At 38.0% G+C, this 22,181-nt stretch overlaps 2 protein-coding genes across 2 annotated transcripts in view; one reads left to right on the top strand and one right to left on the bottom strand.

Moving 5' to 3' along the window:
- LOC107684608 (ventricular zone expressed PH domain-containing 1) overlaps positions 1 to 22,181 on the bottom strand; it is an 87,368-nt gene that overhangs the window by 50,710 nt on the left and 14,477 nt on the right. Inside the window, exons 4-5 of the mRNA XM_016480906.1 lie at positions 11,523 to 11,686; positions 7,243 to 7,452 (exon numbers count right to left, since the gene is read on the bottom strand). Coding sequence (XP_016336392.1) covers positions 7,243 to 7,452; positions 11,523 to 11,686 — 374 coding nt within the window. The remainder of the gene's footprint in view (positions 1 to 7,242; positions 7,453 to 11,522; positions 11,687 to 22,181) is intronic.
- ptx3a (pentraxin 3, long a) lies at positions 15,413 to 21,210 on the top strand. Its single transcript, XM_016480905.1, has 3 exons — positions 15,413 to 15,781; positions 16,609 to 17,187; positions 19,837 to 21,210. Exons 1-3 carry the CDS (start codon positions 15,631 to 15,633, stop codon positions 20,466 to 20,468), a joined length of 1,362 nt encoding a protein of 453 aa, XP_016336391.1. The 5' UTR covers positions 15,413 to 15,630; the 3' UTR covers positions 20,469 to 21,210.

The raw sequence follows: 22,181 nt of genomic DNA, 5'->3' as shown, positions 1-22,181 counted from the left end.
ACCCCTGCCGATACTGAGACTCGAACCCATGACCTTTGGGTTACAAGTCCGACTCTCTAACCATCAGGCCATGACTGCCCCAAATGTGGATGCATTGGCCAGGAATCAAACCCAGGCCTCCCGTGTGGCAGGCGAGAATTGTACCCATGGGTGCCGGACAAAGGGTAATAGTGGAACAGAGTAACAGTGGCCCATGGCGAGGGATTTCATACACAGATTGGCACTGCGATTTCACAGTGTTTGAAGAAAAATCGATTGTTTGGAGAAGAAAAGGTGAACGCTACCATGAGTCCTGTGACGTGCCAACAGTGAAGCATCCTGAGACCATCATGTGTGGGGTTGCTTTTCAACCAAGGGAGTGGGATCTCTCATAATTCTGCCCAAAAACACTGCCATGAATAAAGAATTGTATCAAAACGTCCTGCAAGAGCGGCGACTTCCAACGATCCATGAGCAATTTCCTGATGATCCGTGCATTTTGCAGCATGATGGAGCACCATGTCACAAAGCAAGTGTGATAAAGTGGCTCGAAGATCATTACATTGAAATGTTGGATCCGTGGCCAGGCAACTCCCCGGATCTCAATCCCATAGAGAACCTGTGGTCAGTCCTCAAAAGGTGAGTAGACAAGCAGAAGCCCATAGTGATCAACTCTGAGAACTAATAAAGCAAGAATGGATCGCCATCATTCAGGATTTGGCCCAGAAGCTAATATCCAGCATGCCAGAGCGAATTGCAGAGGTTATGAAGCCTTTAATAAAAGACTTTAAAACTTATGATATGCTTATCATTGTTTTTCAGTATACTAGAAAAATGTGGAAAAATAATCTACAAATACTGAACAGCAAACTTTGCAAAACACAAAATTTGTCACTGCCAAAACTTTTGGCCATGACTGTACACATACATTTTTGCATTTTAATCAGGAATAAATCGTGCCAGGCCAGAAAATAGATTATTCTGTATTACTATTGAAAATAATAAGAAGAAGAGGAGGAAGAAGAAGAAGAAGAAGAAATAACGCTTTGATTTTCATAAGTCAGGTGTTCTTGCTTTATTAAAGCATTAATCTCACTAAATTTTCAAAATAAATTCTGAAAACAATGCTTAAACTTTTAAATAGTTTTTAAAGTTTTAAATTATTGTTAAAAGTGCTTAATAAGTAAATATATCTTCATATTTATGTATTGAAAGACAAATACTGAGTAAATACTGATTAAGATAGTTTGGTAATTTTTTACAACAAGGTTATTATAGTAACCTAAAGTTTAAAATATTACAAAAACATTTTAGTTACTTGAAATAAAATAAATGTTAACTGAAGTAAAATACTTAAACTGTTTTATTTTAGCTAGTTGAGAAGGCAACATTTCCATTTTCATTTAGTTTATCTTGATGTTCTAAAATAACTAACACTAAAACTGAAATAAAATTTAATAACTATATATAAATTTAAAAACAACAAAACTAACAAAAACAAACACACAATACAATTACTAAAACTTAAACTAAAATGAAAATGACAGCAGAAAATATAAAAATAATTCAAAATATTAACAAAAACTATAATAGTACCTAGACTAAAATAACATTGCTTTACAATAAGGTGTCAGCGTAAGATGGCCCTGTTCATATTATTTTATTTATTTAACTTTTTTTTTTTTTTACATTAACTTGATTAAGTACTTATCCGTTTTGTTGCAATAGAGAGCCCAGCCACACACTGGCTGTGGTTTGTTGCATTTGTCGTGTTTTGTAGCTGTGTCACTTCTTGTGTGGACAAACAAATTGCTTGTCGCTGATATTATCGAATCGTGTCAGGTTAGCTTTCCATTTTGAATAGTTTCTAGGAAAAATTGCAAACAATTATCTGACAAACTGTTTTTGGAAGCTGCTGTAGCATGTTACAAAACACCCTTGGTGATTGTGCCTGAGTCATTACTGCAAATAATCTACTTGTTCTTAAGTCATTAGGACGTAAACAGATGTTAAAAATATCACAGTTAGGCAAAACATGCAAAGCCAAATCAAAGCCGACAATTGTACCATTTACTGGCACCGATAAAAACAGGCACTGTTCAGAAATATTCGCTTGATACCCCACACTGTGGTTCGCACATGGACTAGCTGCCATGTTTCATCATTCAGACTGGTGTAAACATCCTTCAATTCTAAGAAACGTCCCAAAAGAATTATACAGAGAGCATGAACAAGAGGCAAGCTTGCACGCTGGACCCTATACCAAGATAATGACATACACACACACACCATTGTAACAAACATACCAGTCATGGAATTAGAGTGTCTTCCACAACCAACTTATTTGAATTACCAAAGCCCTAATATTTAGCTGTGCCCCATTACAAAAAATAAACATGGCTTAACATTTTCACACAGAGGAGTAACATAATTTGGACTCTTTCCTCAGCATGATGGGAAGTCAAATTAAAAGTTTAATTCCATTTTCTAAATATTTCACATAAATGTAATGTTGACAGCATTTATTAATATTAACTATTCAGCAAAAAAAAATTATCAAACAAATATGTATATATGTATATGTATATATATATACACACACACAATTTGTTTTTTACTTTTTTTTATTCACCCTAAGACAAAATATGCACATGCATCATGATTTTTGGCAAGGATTACATGGTTTACATCATTACTATCAACACTTTGTAAAGTTTGAGAAATAAACTGTCCTGTCTACTTCATAGATAGTCAAACTCTCAACAACAACCCACAGTCACAATTACAGAAATAAATTAGTTGCAGCACTTTGCTTAACTGAAATGGATCAAAAGAAAGACAAATCAACTTGCCCTCTCGAAACCAAAGATGTCATCAAACATGCTCTCAAATCACTGCAATCCCTTCACAAACAACACTTAGGAGGACATCTGCAAATAAACAAGTAGAGAGGAGGAAAGTACACAGCTAAACATGTCATCAAAATTTATGTAGGAATATATGATGACGCGTTGCATCAAAAAACATCATGTATTTTGCAGCGTGACTGTTATTGAGCAGACGCAGGACCAATCCGTGTCTGTTTTCTGTTGTTTATGCGGGTTTAACAGACATGTCACACATCACCAAAAGGAAATGAGAATAAGGGCCAGGGAGAAATCTAATTAAATTGATCTCTTATAAAAGATGTGATAATTTCTTCAAGGTTTGGTGGGAAAGTATAGAGAAAATATTCAAAACCACAAATAAAGTACATAATGATCCTTACAAGAAGTACTGTGTCTGTATCCTATGGCAATACCACACTGACCACCATATTCATATACTATGGTTTGAGTGAATCCTACAAAAACTGTCAAGCAATGTCACATTTCACGCTGAAAATTAAATGAAAGAAAAATTATATTATGCACAATAAATGAAACATATTTTCTCAGTCGGGCCCCCAAAAGGACATGGTTGTGGGCCCCTCTCAGCCTCTGGGCCCTATGCACTCTGTCCCAGTTTTAACCCTGGGTGTGACGGCCCTGGCTACTGTCTACTGGACGTGAAATAAGACAAAACAGTAGTTGAATATATTTAGAAAGTTCGCTCTCAAAACACTTGAGACTCTAAATGTAAATGTGGTTGACTGCGGTTTATAATGGAGTGGTATAATTAACTTCTCTGTTGTTTTTGAACTTTCTTGACTTTTCAAAAAAAAAAAAAAAAAGTACATGCTAACTCAATTCAATCCAGTCTTTTTTTTGTCTTTATCTATAACATTTTTTTTTTCCCAGAAGGAGCAGGAACACTGTGAGAAATGCAGATTCGCAGCATGTGGCGCTACGCAGAAAAAAAGGGAGCAATTTGGCCTGTCTTGAGCAATCTTCTGAGATTTACCATCCAACAATAGTCTGAACTATTCTCCACGGTGGTTGAGCATGTGTGTGTGCACATGCATTTGCGCATGTGTTTGTTTTTGTGTGAAATGTTGAGTGGCTCACGTTTCAGTGGCGCCTTTCTAAAACCATGTTAACACTTCTTTTTGGTCTTTTTATTCTGCGGTCTCCTTTAATTGCCCCTCCGCAAATATGAAAGGAAGAAACAACTTTTTCAGCATTCAGCAATTTGGCACATATCCATGTGACTGTTTAACAAGCCAACACCGTCTCACAAAACTTTGTGAACGCAGGAAAGGTGGCCACATGAAGCCAGTTTAGTAAAAAAACGGCCATTTCCTCAACAGACCTAACCAGAAATCTTATATATCTATACATGGTTGTACAGAAGTAAAAGCTGAAGACAGTGCCATATTTCCTTGATTATTTTGCTGCTAAGGCATATGGGAGCTCTGAGTAGGTCCACTCAGAAAGTAACTGGATTTAAATCAGCTTGTGCCATTTTATCTCCACATGACCCTGATCACAACTGGTCAGACCGTGGTCCATCTCCAAAGCAAACATATTAGGCAGCATTGAAAAACAGCCAAGTACGCTGCAGGTATCGGTTTACCAAACAGATAGAGAACCAAAGGACGAATGCTAGAGCTCTCTCTCCACACTAGTGATGACGTGTTAAAATGATTCCTCGTCCCTCGGCACAGCAAGCAGGTTTGGAACACCTCAGGGATGAGCAAAGCTTAGTAATGCTGACACATCCAGAACTGTGTCAACACTTTCGGGCTACTTAATTAACAAGAAAATGATGACAAAAAAAAAAAGCGAGGAGAGCCATTAGTGATTCAATTAATGCTAACAAATACTGAAGTAGCTGAAAGTGGAACGTAAGCATAATTTAGTGCGGGGGAACTAAAGAAAATGAAGTAGTTGGTGCCGATAGCCTCGTGGGCAGTGTGCTACAGCGCCATTGTGCTTTGGGTGTCCCAAATTTGAGTCCTGGCTCATGGACTTTTCCCGATCCCGTCCCCCTCTATCTCCCACTTCGCTTCCTGTCTAGCTACTGTCCTGTTATAATAAATGCAAAAACGCCAAAAATAAATCTTTAAAAAAAGAAAATGAACTAGATTTTACAATTTCTGAGGAAAAAGTGAGAGGTGTTTGCTTGTGCAAAAGTCACCAACACAATACCAAGGTGCTGAAGGTGGTTGCTAAAACTCTGAAAAACTACCCAGGCTCATGCAATACATGCCTCTACCTAATTTCCGAAAAACTAAAAAAAACGTACCTATATGTATGAATCGCTGCAATTCAATCCAATGAACAGACTGTACATCTATACCTTACACCTTTTCATTTACAACAAAATTAAAAATGACTAAAGTCTATTGTATCGTAGTTTAATCACTTCTAAAAGTAATGGCACACCTCTCAACAACTTAATCTGAAGTCCATAGTACATTTTTACAGTTTAGATTTAATAGAGTTAGAGATTTGCTAATAAATCCCTATGTAATAATTTAGGTTGAAGTAGCAAATAATTAGTAATAATTCATGAGTGTATAAGAACACTAATAAGTGATATATGAAAAAGAACACAAGAAGAAAGGCAACTATGGAATAAAAGGAACTGAAAAAGCTGAGAAATGTAAGGAGAGAAAGAAAAACTGAACCTTTTTTACTTAAACTCACTGTGGAAATAAATAGAAATCATAAGGACAGTGACAGAAACAGATATTTTAAGAGAGAAGGATGAAAGCTGCAAAAAGAAGAAGTCTAGTTAAAATGTGTACTAAAACAACAGACCAAAACTTGCAAAGTTCATTTTATGCTTTCCTAATTTCTCTAATATGATGGAATACTTCTGATAACTCTGGAAAAAAACAGTCCAGGGTGCCAAAATACTAACACAAAGAAACCACAGGATACACACACACACGGACAGAACTGATGAGTGATACGATTCACATTCATCATTCATCTGAACTCTTCATCACCTGCTACAATAACTGTAATGATGCACAGATCTGTACTATAATCCCAAATGAAGAAACCAGGAGAAAAATGCACTGCATGGCTGTTTCAGCATATAACTTCAATTCCAACAAGAATTCACATCTAATAAAGATCACAGCAGTTTTAGCGTGCTACAACTCCTCTCTATTTCTACATTCACCCCTAAAGCAACACCATTACTGTCATCAAAGCACCACTTCTGTAACATATTCAACTCTTTCAGCAATACATCTCACAGTGAGTGCTGTCAAAGTTTAAAGGTTCCTATTGGCATGCATATTACCTAGCTCCCTGTTTTTTGAGAAGGACTGTGATAGCTTTCTTCAGCAGAAAGCTTTCTGAGGGATATCGTACAGCAAATAAATGTATGTTAAATAATTTGAAACTATTGTTTTATGTGAGAAGAAAAAGACCTCCCAGTGTTACAAGTGGTATGAAACTTTAACATTTTAACAATAAGATAATAAGAAGAAAAGAAGCTATTACTGCAAAGTCTTATGGGTAACGTGTCATGACATACTGTAAGCGTAATAAAGCTTGCTAGGAGCTTTTCATAAAGGTCTTGCTCCATTCTGAATGCACTATTTTTAGTACTGGCCTTGTAAATATGCGCTAGAATTTTTTCAGCATCTCACACCATGAACATCAGACTACTGCAGAGCGAGGAACGAGGAGACGAGGGAATAACAATAATAGCAGTTTTTTTTTTTTTAAGATTTATTTTTGGCGTTTTTGCCTTTTATTGACAGGATAGTAGTGAGACAGGAAGCGAAGTGGGAGAGAGAGGGGGGATGGGATCGGGAGCCGGGACTCGAACACGGGACGCCCGAAGCGCAATGGCGCTACATGTCGACACACTGCCCACGAGGCTATCGGTGACAACGCATATTTTTAAAGGTGCATTTAATAGTTTGTTGTTAATTTTAAAAGTTTTACACATTAAGAAATTAATTGTTTTTGTGAAGAGTAATCTGAATGGTGTACACATGCTAAACTTATGTGACCTGCAATGTTTCACCAAATCACTTTTTTTAAGGGAATTAATGCAGAGTGCTTTCTAAAACTCACTTGTATCAGTGTTAAAAAAAAAACACTCAGAGACAATCATGCTGAACCATGTCAGTACACCTTTGTGGTATCGGCACTTAAAAACATGAAGAACAGTGATGCATACTTTAGAGAACTACTGAATGCCCCTTTAAAACAAAGCGACAAGTAAAAATACTTTTTGACACATGAGACACACAACACTGGACCAGTCTGATGAATCTTGAGGCAGATTCAGCACTCTGACATACAGTATGACCAAGCGCATTAAGTGTTTATCTGGATTTGATGCATGAACATGAATTGTGATGTAAATGCCCACCTCACTAGTCAGACCCACTGCCCCATGGATCTTAGCGATGTGTCCCAACAACCAAGGGTTCTTCTGACCCACATTTCTTAGGGTGGACAGGAAAGGAACGAGAGAGGCGGGGCTTGCCTGAGCCACGCTCACCAACACACTCAAGGCAGTGTCACTGAGATCACTATCACTGATGTAAACAATCAACGATGGCACCAAAGACGACAATACCTGAGGAGACAAAAAGACAAGGCTAAAGTTGAACCCTCATAATGCATTCAAAATTCATTCTGACCCGAATAATCTTTTTTTTTTTTTTTTTATAATACAGTCATAACTTAATATTTTTCAACTAAAACCATATTGTATCTGAAGAGCAGCTTCTCATTAATGAGTGAATGTGAAAAAGTTTTGAATGTTACTATGTTTTTACTGCATTTAACCCTTTTTGATTAATTAAAAACTTATTTGAAATTTGAAATTACACATGAACCAACCATATTGTATCTGAAGAGCAGCTTCTCATTAATGAGTGAATGTGAAAAAGTTTTGAATGTTACTATGTTTTTACTGCATTTACCCCTTTTTGATTAATTAAAAACTTATTTGAAATTACACATGAACGACACCAAAAAAGTGATACATTTTAATGTTGCATTGGTTTGTCAATAGGTGTACATATTTATGTTTACCAACAAAATTCAGTCCCAAAAGTGTGTGAGATATGGGGAAAAGACTAAATATATTTTTACAAATGTTTCTGACACTGATTTCAATTCACAGATAATATAACAAAAAGTATTTTTGACACTAATGGACTCCATACATACCCAGGTTTAAAATGACCCAAACACGAAACGTGTAACCTTTTTTTTTTTTTAATTGTTATATCTCTTAAAAAAATGTGGGAAAAAAAACTATACATACACACACACACACACACACACACACATATATATATATATATATATATATATATACACACACATGTATTTTGAGGGTATAAAAGCACTTCTACAGTTCTCTGCTGTTCTTGGAAGCACCTAAGGACATGCAATCTGGACTCCTCACAGTGGGGATGTAATAAAAATAGTAAAAACACCACAAACACACTCATTTGGTCCTGAACTTTTCTTTCATCAAAGGTCCCATATGGTTGTAATCGTGCTGTGTAAAGTACCACAGCACTCTGGTTGGTGGATTTCAGTGCCGCCCACCCATTAACCAGAGTCCCTGGTTCCTATACGAGCTTGCAGAGAAAAACTAGTGAAGACAGTAACAGGAGAAAAAATGTGGAGCAGAAGGAAACTCGTAATCATCCTCCCACTATGGACAGTTTATCTAGATTTATCTATCTGTTATAGCAAAGCAGCAATGACCTTTAAAACGAACAGTGACTCACAGAAGAACTACAGATCATCTTGTGTGTTGGTTGACATTCATGACAAACTGCAGTAATAACTAGAGGCAAATGAGCCACATGGGTTACATGAGCTCTTTTCTCCAGCATGAAATGAATCCAACTACACCCTTTTAGCGAGGATTTGCTTAATTCTCAAATTTTCCTTGTAAAACACTTCACCTTTGAATTGGCAGTGGTTGAGAGGACGAAGAGAGGATCTGGTGTAGCTGGGAGGGCAGCAGACAGGACGTCCTGTGAGAAGCAGGATTCCCAGCCTCTGTCAGGATGTGAAAACCACTAACTAATCTTTATTAATCCCGTCTGCTTCCAAATCACTATATAAACTAGCAGCACTGGGACAGAGAGAGCCTGGGGTATCTCCTCTCCCACATGATTTCTGATTTACTATAGAAGGAATGCTATTGATGTACCTGTCTATTTGTTTATCTATCAATCCATCCATTTAAAAAGAAAATATTTCATGAATTTTTATGCTAGTCTATGCTGGTGGGTGCTGGTTCAGTGTTGTTCGAATAACTGGTATGAGTCATATAGCTCACCAACTGATCTTAGCTGGTGAAACAGAAATATGACCAAGGATATACGGTACTGTTGGATTAAAATATACTGCGTATCACGGGTGTAAATTTCATCTAACAGTTGGGGAGGGGACAATAAACAAACTTTCTCAAGAGCAATTTTTGAAGGGGACACAAATAATACAGCCAAAATTGTACTTAAAATAATGACTTTATCCAACAATTTCTTCTCTTCCGTGTCAGTCGATGTGCATTCACGAGAGTACCACGACGCATACGTGTGATGATGCTGCTGATGCAGGAGCCAGCGTTCTGACGTAGGACCCAGATGCGCTGCGCCTTGTTTTCAAGCAGAGGAATGCACACGCATGTGTCGTGGTACTCTCGTCAACGTGTGTCAAAGACTAACATGGAAGAGAAGAAATTGTTGAATAAAGTCGTTATTTTTGTTTTCTTTGCGCACAAATAGTATTCTCATAGCTTCATAAAATGAAGGGTGAACCACTGATGTCACATGAACTATTTTAACGATGTCCTTACTACCTTTATGGGCCTTGAACATTTCAGTTGCATTGCTGTCTATGCAGGGTCAGAAAGCTCTCGGATTTCATCAAAAATATCTTAAGTTGTGTTCCGAAGATGAACGAAGGTTTTACAGGTTTGGAACGACATGAGGGTGAGTAATTAATAACAGAATTTTAATTTTCGGGTGAATTATCCCCTTAAAGACGCCATTTAAAATCCTATTTTATGATAGCCCCTCAGTCTCTATGATGGAAATGGCTTTGGACTTTGGGCTTTCAGAATGACAATATCAATCCCTGAAAATAGTACCATTTTTCATTGAATTGTCATTTCCTATTTCGGTAAATATGAATAAAAGGAAATGACAACAGAAGCTTTATTATGAAATAATGCCTCATAATCTTTCCTAATCTTACTACTATTTAAGTATCCAATGTTTTCACTGATGAGCTGAGTGATATGCATGTGCTTATTACCCAATGCAAAATTATCTCTTCATGACTAATGCATTCTTCTGACTCCATGCATAGGCTGCCCCTCAATCCCCCTCAAAAAGCATTTCAAAATGTAAAAAAACAGATGACTGGTTCTGTCCGTGTCAGTCGATGTGCATTCACGAGAGTACCACGACGCATACGTGTGATGATGCTGCTGATGCAGGAGCCAGCGTTCTGACGTAGGACCCAGATGCGCTGCGCCTTGTTTTCAAGCAGAGGAATGCACACGCATGTGTCGTGGTACTCTCGTCAACGTGTGTCAAAGACTAACATGGAAGAGAAGAAATTGTTGAATAAAGTCGTTATTTTTGTTTTCTTTGCGCACAAATAGTATTCTCATAGCTTCATAAAATGAAGGGTGAACCACTGATGTCACATGAACTATTTTAACGATGTCCTTACTACCTTTATGGGCCTTGAACATTTCAGTTGCATTGCTGTCTATGCAGGGTCAGAAAGCTCTCGGATTTCATCAAAAATATCTTAAGTTGTGTTCCGAAGATGAACGAAGGTTTTACAGGTTTGGAACGACATGAGGGTGAGTAATTAATAACAGAATTTTAATTTTCGGGTGAATTATCCCCTTAAAGACGCCATTTAAAATCCTATTTTATGATAGCCCCTCAGTCTCTATGATGGAAATGGCTTTGGACTTTGGGCTTTCAGAATGACAATATCAATCCCTGAAAATAGTACCATTTTTCATTGAATTGTCATTTCCTATTTCGGTAAATATGAATAAAAGGAAATGACAACAGAAGCTTTATTATGAAATAATGCCTCATAATCTTTCCTAATCTTACTACTATTTAAGTATCCAATGTTTTCACTGATGAGCAGAGTGATATGCATGTGCTTATTACCCAATGTAAAATTATCTCTTCATGACTAATGCATTCTTCTGACTCCATGCATAGGCTGCCCCTCAATCCCCCTCAAAAAGCATTTCAAAATGTAAAAAAACAGATGACTGGTTCTGTTTCTGCCAAAACTGTGGTTTCCTCTTTTCTTTTCCTGTAAATGTACCTTCAGTCAGAGCCAGGGGTGCCAAGAGTTTAGGATGTGCTTTCTGATATTTCCCCACCCGTTTGGCGGCTGCTCAACTATGGTAGCTCCAGAGGTGTCAACCATTAAACTGTTTTACCGAGTTTGACCTTGTACTGCAGCTGTCTGCTTTAAAATAAATGCTAAATCACTCACTTATGTATCCACCACTCCACTCCCTTGGTGACCTTCGAATTCTTTTACTGTTCCCCAGAATAACTCACCTTGACCAGACTTCCTCCTCAAACACCACGTTCATTCTCTTGCACACTCATTTGTCTCTCCTTCACTCACCAGGGGGTGATGCTCAGAGATCGTCTGCAGTAGTCTGAGCAGGTGCTGTCTGCCGGCCTGGTCCAACTGGGACATCATCACCGTCAGTTCACGGATGTGTTGATGGATGGGCTCTGGTTGTCGTGGATACACAGATGGCAGCACTCTCAACAGCATGGCATTACCTATCAAAACCAATAATTCATCAATATAGCACGCTTCTCATATAGAAAAGTGATCATTGTAGCCATAATCTATGTCCAAATACCATAGTTATTGTTAGTAAAGTATACACACACACACACACAAATAAATAAATATATAAAAACACAATGATTGATGACCTGAACCTCCAGCCAAGTAAAAAAAAATGTGGACACTGGTGGAAATATGCATGTCATATCCCCTGCAAAACTGAGTGAGGACTGATTCACATTTAAGCCCTTTTCGTGATAATTGCACTGTTGTTGTTGTTGTATGGATTTTATTTCTCTTTGTTTCCTTATTAATTTAGTTCGAAATGTCAGGCCTTGCTGTTTTAGCAGACACGCAAATGATTGCACTACAACAAAGAACAGAAAGATTTGGAATTCAAAATTAAACAGGCAAATTTAGGTAATTTAAAAGCCCCACTTTATCTGGAAACAATCTATGACTTGGTGAATCTGAGCACAAGGAAGATCTCGGATTGCCATTTGAGCTCCAGTCGAGCTCTATGAAATAAGTGTGGGAACAGGAAGTGAAAAGACACCATGATGCTAGATCATGGAGTTGAGGGGCGAATGAATGGCACCACTACCAATAAAATCACAGCAGAGGGTTTCAAGCACCAGTCAGTAACCTCTGAAGTGTGACAGTTATAACAACATGGGACACGTTTCACTACTGCAGTCAAAAAATCCACTTGAAAAACAGATCAGATTTGCATGCAGAGGAAAACGATCATGTACAGTACAACTAAATTTGCAACTAAAAGATTGTGTAACATCACTCCAAAATTTCCCCTCAGATGTTATGTAATGGCCCTTTGAAAAGTTTACTGGAAGATTATGGTAAACAGACTTTGATGAATTAGTTTACCAATTTCCATGACCCAGCTGTTACTAACACCCTGATTTAATGTCATGAACGATTTTTACAGATCATCCATTTAACTGCAAAAAACGACACTTCATCGGAAACAAAATATGGTAGGAAACTCCCACCCAACATCAACAACAAATCTAATATCTGCTCTGGCGAGCCATCTAAGTCAGGGCGGTCAGTTAGCAGAGATAATTCTGTAAATGAGATGTTTCGTCTGGCTCAGGGGGGACATTTAGGATTGCAGAAGACCTGCCCACCTGTTTCTACATACAGCAGGTGATGTTAATGAAGGATTAGTGTTATACATAACCTTTCATAATGAGACAGCTGGGGAAATGTTGCTGGCCCTAGACAGTTAATAAGAAATATCGACGATCTTTTCTATGCCAGGTGTTTTGGCAGAAGGTATCTCTATATTTTTAGAGAAATATCAACCACTAACGAGCACAACTAAAAGATTTTCTACATACACATGTATGTGATCTTTGTTCCTCCAGTCATAAGAGCAGAGGTTGTGCCAAAAAAGAAAAACACAGCTGATCTGACAATATGTTATTATTATTATTGTCTGATGTAGATGTAGATCACTATAGTTTTTTAATAGTTTTTATATATATAATACATAAAGACATTACAGTATATTATTGTGCCAGATGAGTAAATGATTGAATATGTATTACATTTTTTTAAATAAGTTAAAATATGGTTTGTTTTATTTCCATATCACTGAATCCATCGCTACCAATTCACAAGACCCATTTTTATAACTGATTAAAGCTTAACCAAGTAACCAAAAGTAAGGATCCCCCATGAAAAGCAATCCATTCTCAAAAGGACGACTTAAACCACTTCACAGCTGTTTTTAACTGTATAATTCTTGTCTGCACAGCATCTATTGTAAATGTATCATTGCATCCAGCCTGAAATATTCCTTCAAATCAGCAGTAACACATTTTGTTCAGTACAACAAATAACAAAGTGCACTCCGTGTACAATAAATTACAAAAATTTATTTCAAGGAATGATAAATCTACAGGTGTTCATTTTAATATTTCCTTCCTGCTCAGCCCACTTGTTGGGTTGTAGGTGTGAGGATGTCATGGAATATACTGTACCATATTAAAACCTCATTGTCCGAGTTTGCTGTCAATTATGGAGTAGGTTCTGCTGGAATTTCATCATCAGCACTTTTTATTCCAGGGTGGCAGATTGACGGCATTAGCCGAAGCTGACCTTCCACTGTGTTCCCTTCAGACAACGAGACCAGTCATTCACATTTGTACTGTCCAGTAACCCTGCCCTGAGTTCACATTCAGATATGCCTCCATACTTTTTGCACCAGGCATCAAGAAGTAGACGTCCTCAGTGGGGAACCACATGTTTGTGGTTGATCTTAATCTGAGGTATGATCTTCATCCGTGAAAATTCATGCTGAACAGAGAACGTGCTGATAAGTAAAATTCTGACTGTTAATGGACTGATGACTAATGTAAAGCTCACATTCTGGAAAGATTTGTTGGCATGCTGATGTTGTCGCAAACCTGGCTGACATAAGCAGAAAAATCCATCCGTTGCAGTTTAAGGCATTTTGTGTTGCAGACATATTAATGTCGACCTCACAAAGGGTACGTCATGGGACCTTTCTGTTTCCATAAAGCGCCACATGGGCCTGCACATGAAATATATCAGCCATGCATCAGCCCCGGTTTAGAAGGCATCAAATTGTTTGCAGTTGGGTGTGGAGTCTTTGTTTCTGGGGAAATGTGCATGACTGTGAAAGTGGCGCCTTTGATTAGCACCAAAATGACAGCAAATTTCTATGACTCAAACCCCAGCACCCCACAGGAAGCAAAAAAACAGAATCTGAGCCTTTCTGACAAGCCATGTTTTCTTTATGATTTTTCGTCCTTAATACTCAGTTATCACAAACAAAGCTTGTGGACCCATTCTTTCTACCCAGTACAAACCCAAAACAATAGAAGATTAAATAGTTTAATGTACAGCAAAGCACATTATTCAATAATAAGATTAAATAAGAGAACACGTGAATGAAAGAGATGTTTTCTGTGGTTTCAAAACAGTCCTATCAACTAATCAGGATTTTAGGGTTAGGTTTTTTAACAGTGGGTCCTATTCAGCAGATCCTAATCAAGAACCGGAAGCATGTCTAGTTTTCCAAGATTGGGATATGGACTGGAGAAAAGGAGTGGAGGTTAAGGCTTGGATTTATGCCTGTTCACATTTACAGCAATTTTAATCACTGGTGGTCACAAGGTCACATAAGGTCACTGTACTTACAGTAGTTGCTTATAAGTGTTTCTGTCACTGGATAACCTGACATCACCGGTGAGCTGCATAACTGGCCCTAGCTTTTGAAAATCTGATTACAAATGAGAAGCACTGTAGGTAAAGTTGGTAGTTGCAACTTTAGGTCATCAGAAATATGACAACGAAATTCAGGACTAGGGGTAGGTCTGAAAGATTAAGGTACAAGTTAGAAGAAGGAAAAGGGGTCACAGGCAATATATTTATAACAGACATTAAGTGTCAAGGTTGGATTTAGGATTTGGGATAGAGACTAAGGGTTAGATTAGTGTTAAACTCTTGAATAATATTTAACCATTCATTTCCCTCTGATTTTAGTGATAAGTTATAGTAAAGAATTGGGTATTACAGAAATTCCAGGCCATTATTTCAAAATTCACTGGTACTTCCCCTCTTTCCCAACATCCTCCCCCTATCTCTCTCTCTCTCTCTTTGCCTGAGTTGCAGGAGCAGTACAACAATTTGACTACCCATACCTCCAATGAAGAACTTCTCACTGGAGCTAACTCTCTCTCCCCCACCTCTTTCTCTCTCTCTTTCTGAGCACAATGTTTATATAGACCACAGAGCTCCTCTATCAGGCTCAGTTCCCTTTCAGCTGCAGTTCACCAAACAAGCAGGAGTCCAGCCAACCGATTGCTCAGCATCTAACAAGGAGGGCCACCAGAGAGAAAAGAGACAATTATACACAAACACTGAGCCTTGTTCATATTCACACATGGCCAGCACATCCAAGCGGACATTCCTCCAGGCCATGTGTCTGGTGGTTTCATTGTCCACGGCAGTACCTGAGAATTATGGGGATGATATCAAGGTGAGCTTTGGAGAAGATTATTTCAATGAGATAACTGACGAGGACCAGCTGGAAGGTGAGTAACCGACAAAAAAATTAATTAAAAAATCATTGTGATCAGTACTATTAGCTGTGAGTTACAGAGACATGCAAGTGTTGTCAGGACTAATAAACTATGAGCGTGTGCGTGGACATGCCTTTCAGACAGGAGTTATATTAGCAAGGAAAAAGACAAAGAAAAACAAACAATGTGACTCATTGGGATCATGTTTTTAAACATTTGTGAATGCAGGAATATGTGTTGCAGTGTACCAGAATGCATGCGTTGTGTCATGACATCATATAATTGAAAGTTCTTGATGGTCATAAATTTTATAGCTTTAAAGATTTTCAGTTCAAATTAAAAAAGAGCCAATCATTATTTTTAAATTGAGTATTCTACTTTATTAGTGAAAATTTTCTCATAAACGACCCAAGGTTATAAATAAATGTCATGTTTTGAAGATATGTTTCAGTACGTTCAAACTATTTTTATAATCATGTGAAGAAATAGATTTTGCATTTCTGTTTGCTGGGATCATCCCATTGTTGCAGAAACTTAAAGGTTTTTCTTTGGTTGAGTTTCAATCAATCAATCATTTTTCTATATTCTATATGAGTTTTCAAGATCTAAGCATTTAAGTCAACTACAAGTTGACTTAGCTGTCTTAGTTGCAATATTTCATATAGTTCACAATCTCTAGTTACATAGGACCTTGATGCACTCTCCGCTGCTAACCCTTCAAACTCAATGGTGTCACCTTAAGTACATACACAAACCATATCATCTAAACTCATGTTGTTGTTTCTCTCTCTCTCTCTCTTTTTCTGCATTCCTCTTCTTTCCCTTGATTTCTCTCTCAGAGGTGACCCCCACACCTTCATCTGAACCCTGCAGAAGTCCAGTCTTCACTAAGTGGGATAAGCTCTTCACAATGCTGGAAAATTCCCAAATGAAAGAGAACATGCTCCTGCAGTATGCCGATGATATCATCAAGGTTGAGCTGCAGAGTCTGAGAGGAGAGCTGTTACAGTTTGTGGCACAGTACGGCGGCTCTTGCACATCTGCGGTTGAGAGCTCGGTTCGACGGGCTGGGATTCAAACAGAGACGCGTTTGCAAAACGCGCTGCACCGCGTGCGAGAGGTCTCAGCTGATCAGTACACGCAGCATGATGCAGCCCTGCAGCAGCTACTTGCTGCCAGCGTAAACCAGGCTGCACGAATGGAGCGACTGGAGAGCGGCTGCTTGAAATTGGGGGGAGGAGGTCTGGCCTCCCAAGCCAAGAGCTTCCAGGTCCGACAGCTCATGCAAGAAGTGACTGAGACAGAGAACAGAGGTAGGCTGGAGAAGACTCTGGCAACCATCTCCAGCGAGCTGCAAACCATCCGGGAACAGCTGACCCTTTACACCAGATCAGTCTTAGCAAATAGCCTTCCATCAGGTGAGACATCTAAGTTATAAAAAGCAAAAGTTGTCAATATTTTTGCCACATTATTAAGAGCAAAATGGGTATACTGGAATTCAAACTGGATTCAAACCGTTGTCATCTAAATGATGCCTCAAAGTGTTTAACTGTGCAATAAATGCTACGCCATGGCACAGATAACAGACCACACTGTGTATGGGAAGGGTACAGTAAAACACACATGTAGATAGGGCTGGGCGATAAAACAATAACTTCCTCGATAAAACTATAATAAGCGAGCACTAAACAGCACTGTGAGATTCAGTGTGAAGCGTTGAATTCAGCAAAGAACACAAATGACTCGCTGATTTAAACTAGTTTAAAGCCAGACGAAACAAACAGGAGAAACACTGTGCACAACGATACAGTCAGAAGGCTTTTCAATCTACAAATCGTCATCATTTACCATGGATTTACTGTAGTAACACTAACTGCACCATGGTATTGTGGCAGAAATGTGGGATATTTATATCGAATTTTATTATATTGTTAATGTAGACATGTATTCAATATTTTAAAAGGAGTAATGGAATACAATTACAGTATTTTTTTGTGATTAAGCTATAGTGTGTGTGCATTTATACTAAATGTATTTACACTACTGTTTTTCATACAAATACCTAGAAACCATATGGTTACATTTTTACCATGGTATTGCGGTTTTAACTGTGGTTATCATGATCTAAATGTATGCTACTATGGAAGACCAATGGTTAATTTTAATCAAACTCAAACAGTCAGACTAATTAAATTTCACCATATAAAAATGAGGTTGTTACAATTTTTACAGATGCTACTGTTTGTGATAATGAACATAAATTGACATCTGCATCCTAACTCAAGCTACTGTAAAATGTGCATTTCTAAGAGACAAAAAAATGTATTTATTAATACTGCAGCCTGCACTCCAAACTGTGCTGAAGATACGCATTATCAAAGTCAGGCAACACAAACCTGTTTCATGATTTGAAACAATATCACTCATTAGAAAATGCAAAAACTAAGAAATACTTTTTTCTATTAAGATGTTTATTTTGTTAATGAAAAATGACTGGAAAGAAATGTAGAGTTGTTTAAAACCACAATTAACTGTCTGATTTCTACAACTTCTTACAGGATCAAAAATCCACCTTTAAACTTGAAAGAAATAAAGATTTGAAATTTATCGTGATAATTATCGATATCGACTGATAATGAAACATTTTATCATGATAATTTTTTGGCCATATCGCCCAGCCCTGCATGTAGAATTATGTCATAGTTTCTAAACAACAAAACATCATGTACCAATTCCAACACCCCTTGCAAGTATGTTGCTTTATATGAGTTAATCTCATGAGCTCAGTCTAGATAGGACTAAAACAGACCGCCAGGGTGACGATTCTGGTTTGGTGCTGTAAATTTTGAGCTGCAAATCTGCGATTTATGCAAACCACATGGTATGATCAAACCACTTGCCAACTTAGCTGACACAAACACAAAGCATGTCAACTCACGCAACCGCTGAGCGGACCACTATCACCCCAAGATAGGAGGTTGATACCCCCAAAATCTGATAAATGTTTAACCCCCTAAGACATTCCCCAAGCTCCTACTGAGTTGTTCGCATCAAGAGAGCTTTCACCTTGTCAGTAAGCCGGATACAGTTTCTAGTCAGCTTAAGCTAAAAATGATTTAATCTGTGAATGCCCATGCCTCCTGCATTAAATAACTTTGTAGAGGTAGAGTAAATGAAAGACAGAGGGAGGTATAATTACTAACAGCTATGCAAGGCGACCACACCAAATGATTCAGGGGGGGAAACAGCACCAGATGAGACTGTTTAGAGAATGACTTAGCCTCCTTCCATCCTCCCAAAGCAGGAAACCCAAGACAAATGTAATGAAAATACTGTAAGCTACGGTAGGAAAGGAGAGCCATGGCCTGTCATAGAAAAGCAATCACCCATTGGTGAGAGAATGTACCAATCCCATTAACCAAGCCCCCTTCAATCCCTTTGTTTACGAGCCTTCCACTGTAATTCAGTTTCTTCTGGTTGAAGGTCCTCTCAATAGTTATGCCAGCTAATCGTGCACAAAACTGACCATCCGTATAAAAAAATGTTCATGCAAGCATGAACTTACAAAAGACATCTGCACAGGGACGATCATAGTTAGGTTCTACCTGACCAATTCTCCTCGTATTTAGCAGTGAATAAATACTAAAAGCACAAGGAAAAGTAGTCTTTTGATCTTTGTCGCTCTTTTGGAAGGCTCAGCAGGAGCAAACCCTGGACAGGATTCACAATGACTAAATGTTTACATTGTAACTCATTACTTTGAGAGCCCCCATTAAACTATAAAGTATGCGCTGAAGATTACATCACAAAACACTGACCTTTAAATAATATATTTTTTGTACACTTTGTGATGAACCCTGCTTGAAAGATTTGTGTAAAGGTTATTCAGATAAAATCATAAGCCTTCAGTGATGCAGTCGTATGCATCTATTGATGGGTGGAGTGGTGCAGTGCTTCTCCCTCTGAGGGTAACAGACATCATAACAGATTAATTCTGTTCCTTCTAACAGCGGATAAAGTTTGTTAACACGCTCCCTTTCCCTCTCTCAATTCTTCTGCCTTTCCAGGCTGTGACACTGGGCTGCTCTTCCCCACACGTTCATCTAAAGCTCATGTTGAAGTCTCACCCAAGACACCCTTCCAGAACAATGCGGTCACCATTTGCCTGTGGGTGAAACCAACTCAGGTGCTCAACAAGACCATCCTCTTCTCTTACAGTACAACTGGCAATGCCTACGAACTCCAGCTGGTGTTGAATGGACAGAGTGCATTCTTTACAGTCGATGGTGAAACCCATTTGGTGGAAGCTTCAGGGGCAGTTCAAGAGGGTCAGTGGGTGCACATTTGTGCAGTCTGGAGCTCACAGCAGGGCTTGGCTTCACTGTGGGTGAATGGTCAACAGGCTGCAAGCTCTCCTGGAGTGGCTGAAGGTCATGAGCTACGCAGCAAAGGAAGCATACTACTGGGGCAAGAGTATGGACGTTCCTTCAGGCATCTCAGTATCCCAGACACTTTTGATGCAGAGCTGGCCTTTACAGGGAAGATGACTGGAGTGAACATGTGGGACCGCGATTTGGATTCAAAGGAGATATCTCAGCAAGCGCGGCTGGATGGGAGTGGTTGTGGGATCCGTGGTAATGTGGTGGCATGGGGCGTCTCTGACATTGAGCCAAAAGGGGGTGTCAAGTTAATATACTAAATTTCTCTACTGTCTTAACCACCTGAGCCCTGTAGACCAATCAGCTGAGCTCCTACAAGCACATATTAAGAACCTGCTTTGCTACACCTGCACACAACAATAATTTTTCTTCTCTTAGATGTGCAGAAAATGCTCCCTCATAGGGAAAATGTGATTTAGGGTGATCTGGCTTTAGTCAAACAAGTTAAAGTAGTTACACTGCTGCCATTGGAGGGACATCATATCATATATCATTTTTATTACAAACTGTTCTGTTTTACAAGAATGTTTTCAATTAATACAAAGTGGAAGTAATTTTAAAAAATATATATATTATGTATCGTCAAACTATTTATCTTGATTGGTAATGTTTACATTCAGATTTGACTTAATTTGTAATCTATTTGTAATGTAATACATCAGTCCATTGTTATTTTTCTTAAGCATTTTTTTTTTTTCAAACTGTTACATGTCTTGTGAATGCCATTTAAAAATATGTTGTTATATGAGTTCTGCTAATGAATAACTTTTTTGTCTTTGGTTTGTTGTTTTACCACAGGATGGTTGCTATGTTTTGATGATGGAACTGTGGAAAATGTTTACAAATTGTGACTTTATTTTTATGTTTCCGCTGATGTGATTAAATGTATTATAATGTTTTTTTGTTGTTGTTGTTAAGAGGCTAAGATGAATGTATAATGTACATAGATATTTTTCTGAGGGTTGGGAAAAACAAACCATAATAAAAAATGTAAAACTAAAATGACAAAAACATTGTCATCCAGGATCTGCTGAATGAAAAAGAGATCGAGAGGAGAGTGTTTTAGTTAATAGCACATAACAGTTAATTGTGATACATACTGTATGTCGTGATTCGATACATTATGATGGATCATGATTCCATAACCAATGGCTAAACCATTCTTAAATTAAAACTGTGCAAATAGTTTATCAGTGAGACTGTGAAAAATGTCAGTAAGAGATTGTTGCCTTGTCCTGAATGACAAATAAAGTTTACTTGCGATTACTGTCCCATATCCGTAAAGTCTGCGAGACTGTTGCTCCATTCATCATTTTACGTTACAGAAGGGTGCTCACAAGCAACCCCTTTGCAGCCGCTATGAAAGTGAGGACTCGCAACAGTTTAAAGTTATGGTCACATTTACTGTTTTTACACAACTGATTCAAGTTAGTCATGTAGATTAACCCGCACTGACCAACAAAAAGTTGCTTGGTTTGAAAGTGACTCCTGCGTGAGCTGTGCTTCATACGTTGCTACACTATTGACAACATACAATGGACCTTTTTTTGCCTGCACAATTCTGCTGAAATTTTGGTAACATGACTGCACCATATCATTTGAAACAGGGTTAGTGAATCTGGTGTATCAGTTTTAATATCTCTTGGTTTGCCTCTATTTCTCAACACTAAACAACATTCAAAACACCACTTTACTTCCACACTGTGACATATTCAAATGAAATGTTAAATTAAAAGGAAAAAAATACACATTAACAAAAGGTAAGTCACTTCAGAGGCACAGCAAATGAATACATTTTGATAAAAAATTATGAATACTAACATTTTCTTTTTTTTTTCATTGAAATAATACGCACAATGATAATGATGAGACTTGTACAATAAGATTGTGTATTAAAAAATGCAAGTAAATCGGTTAATTGAAAACATGACAAAACTGCATGGGCCACACTGAGTGTCTGGTATTTTACACGT

The sequence above is a fragment of the Sinocyclocheilus anshuiensis genome, unplaced genomic scaffold (assembly GCF_001515605.1).
Source record: "Sinocyclocheilus anshuiensis isolate Anshui unplaced genomic scaffold, SAMN03320099.WGS_v1.1 scaffold41, whole genome shotgun sequence".
Classification (NCBI taxonomy): Eukaryota; Metazoa; Chordata; class Actinopteri; order Cypriniformes; family Cyprinidae; genus Sinocyclocheilus; species Sinocyclocheilus anshuiensis.
The sequence above is the reverse complement of the archived record's forward strand: the minus strand, read 5'-3'. Positions and strand labels throughout refer to the sequence as shown.

What these genes read in the sequence shown, in the direction of transcription:
- ptx3a (XM_016480905.1), top strand. Translation starts at nt 15,631, where the DNA reads ATGGCCAGCACATCCAAGCGGACATTCCTCCAGGCCATGTGTCTGGTG. An exon ending in TGACGAGGACCAGCTGGAAG is followed by an intron (nt 15,782 to 16,608) that starts GTGAGTAACCGA and finishes TTTCTCTCTCAG; the next exon opens with AGGTGACCCCCACACCTTCA. An exon ending in AGCAAATAGCCTTCCATCAG is followed by an intron (nt 17,188 to 19,836) that starts GTGAGACATCTA and finishes CTGCCTTTCCAG; the next exon opens with GCTGTGACACTGGGCTGCTC.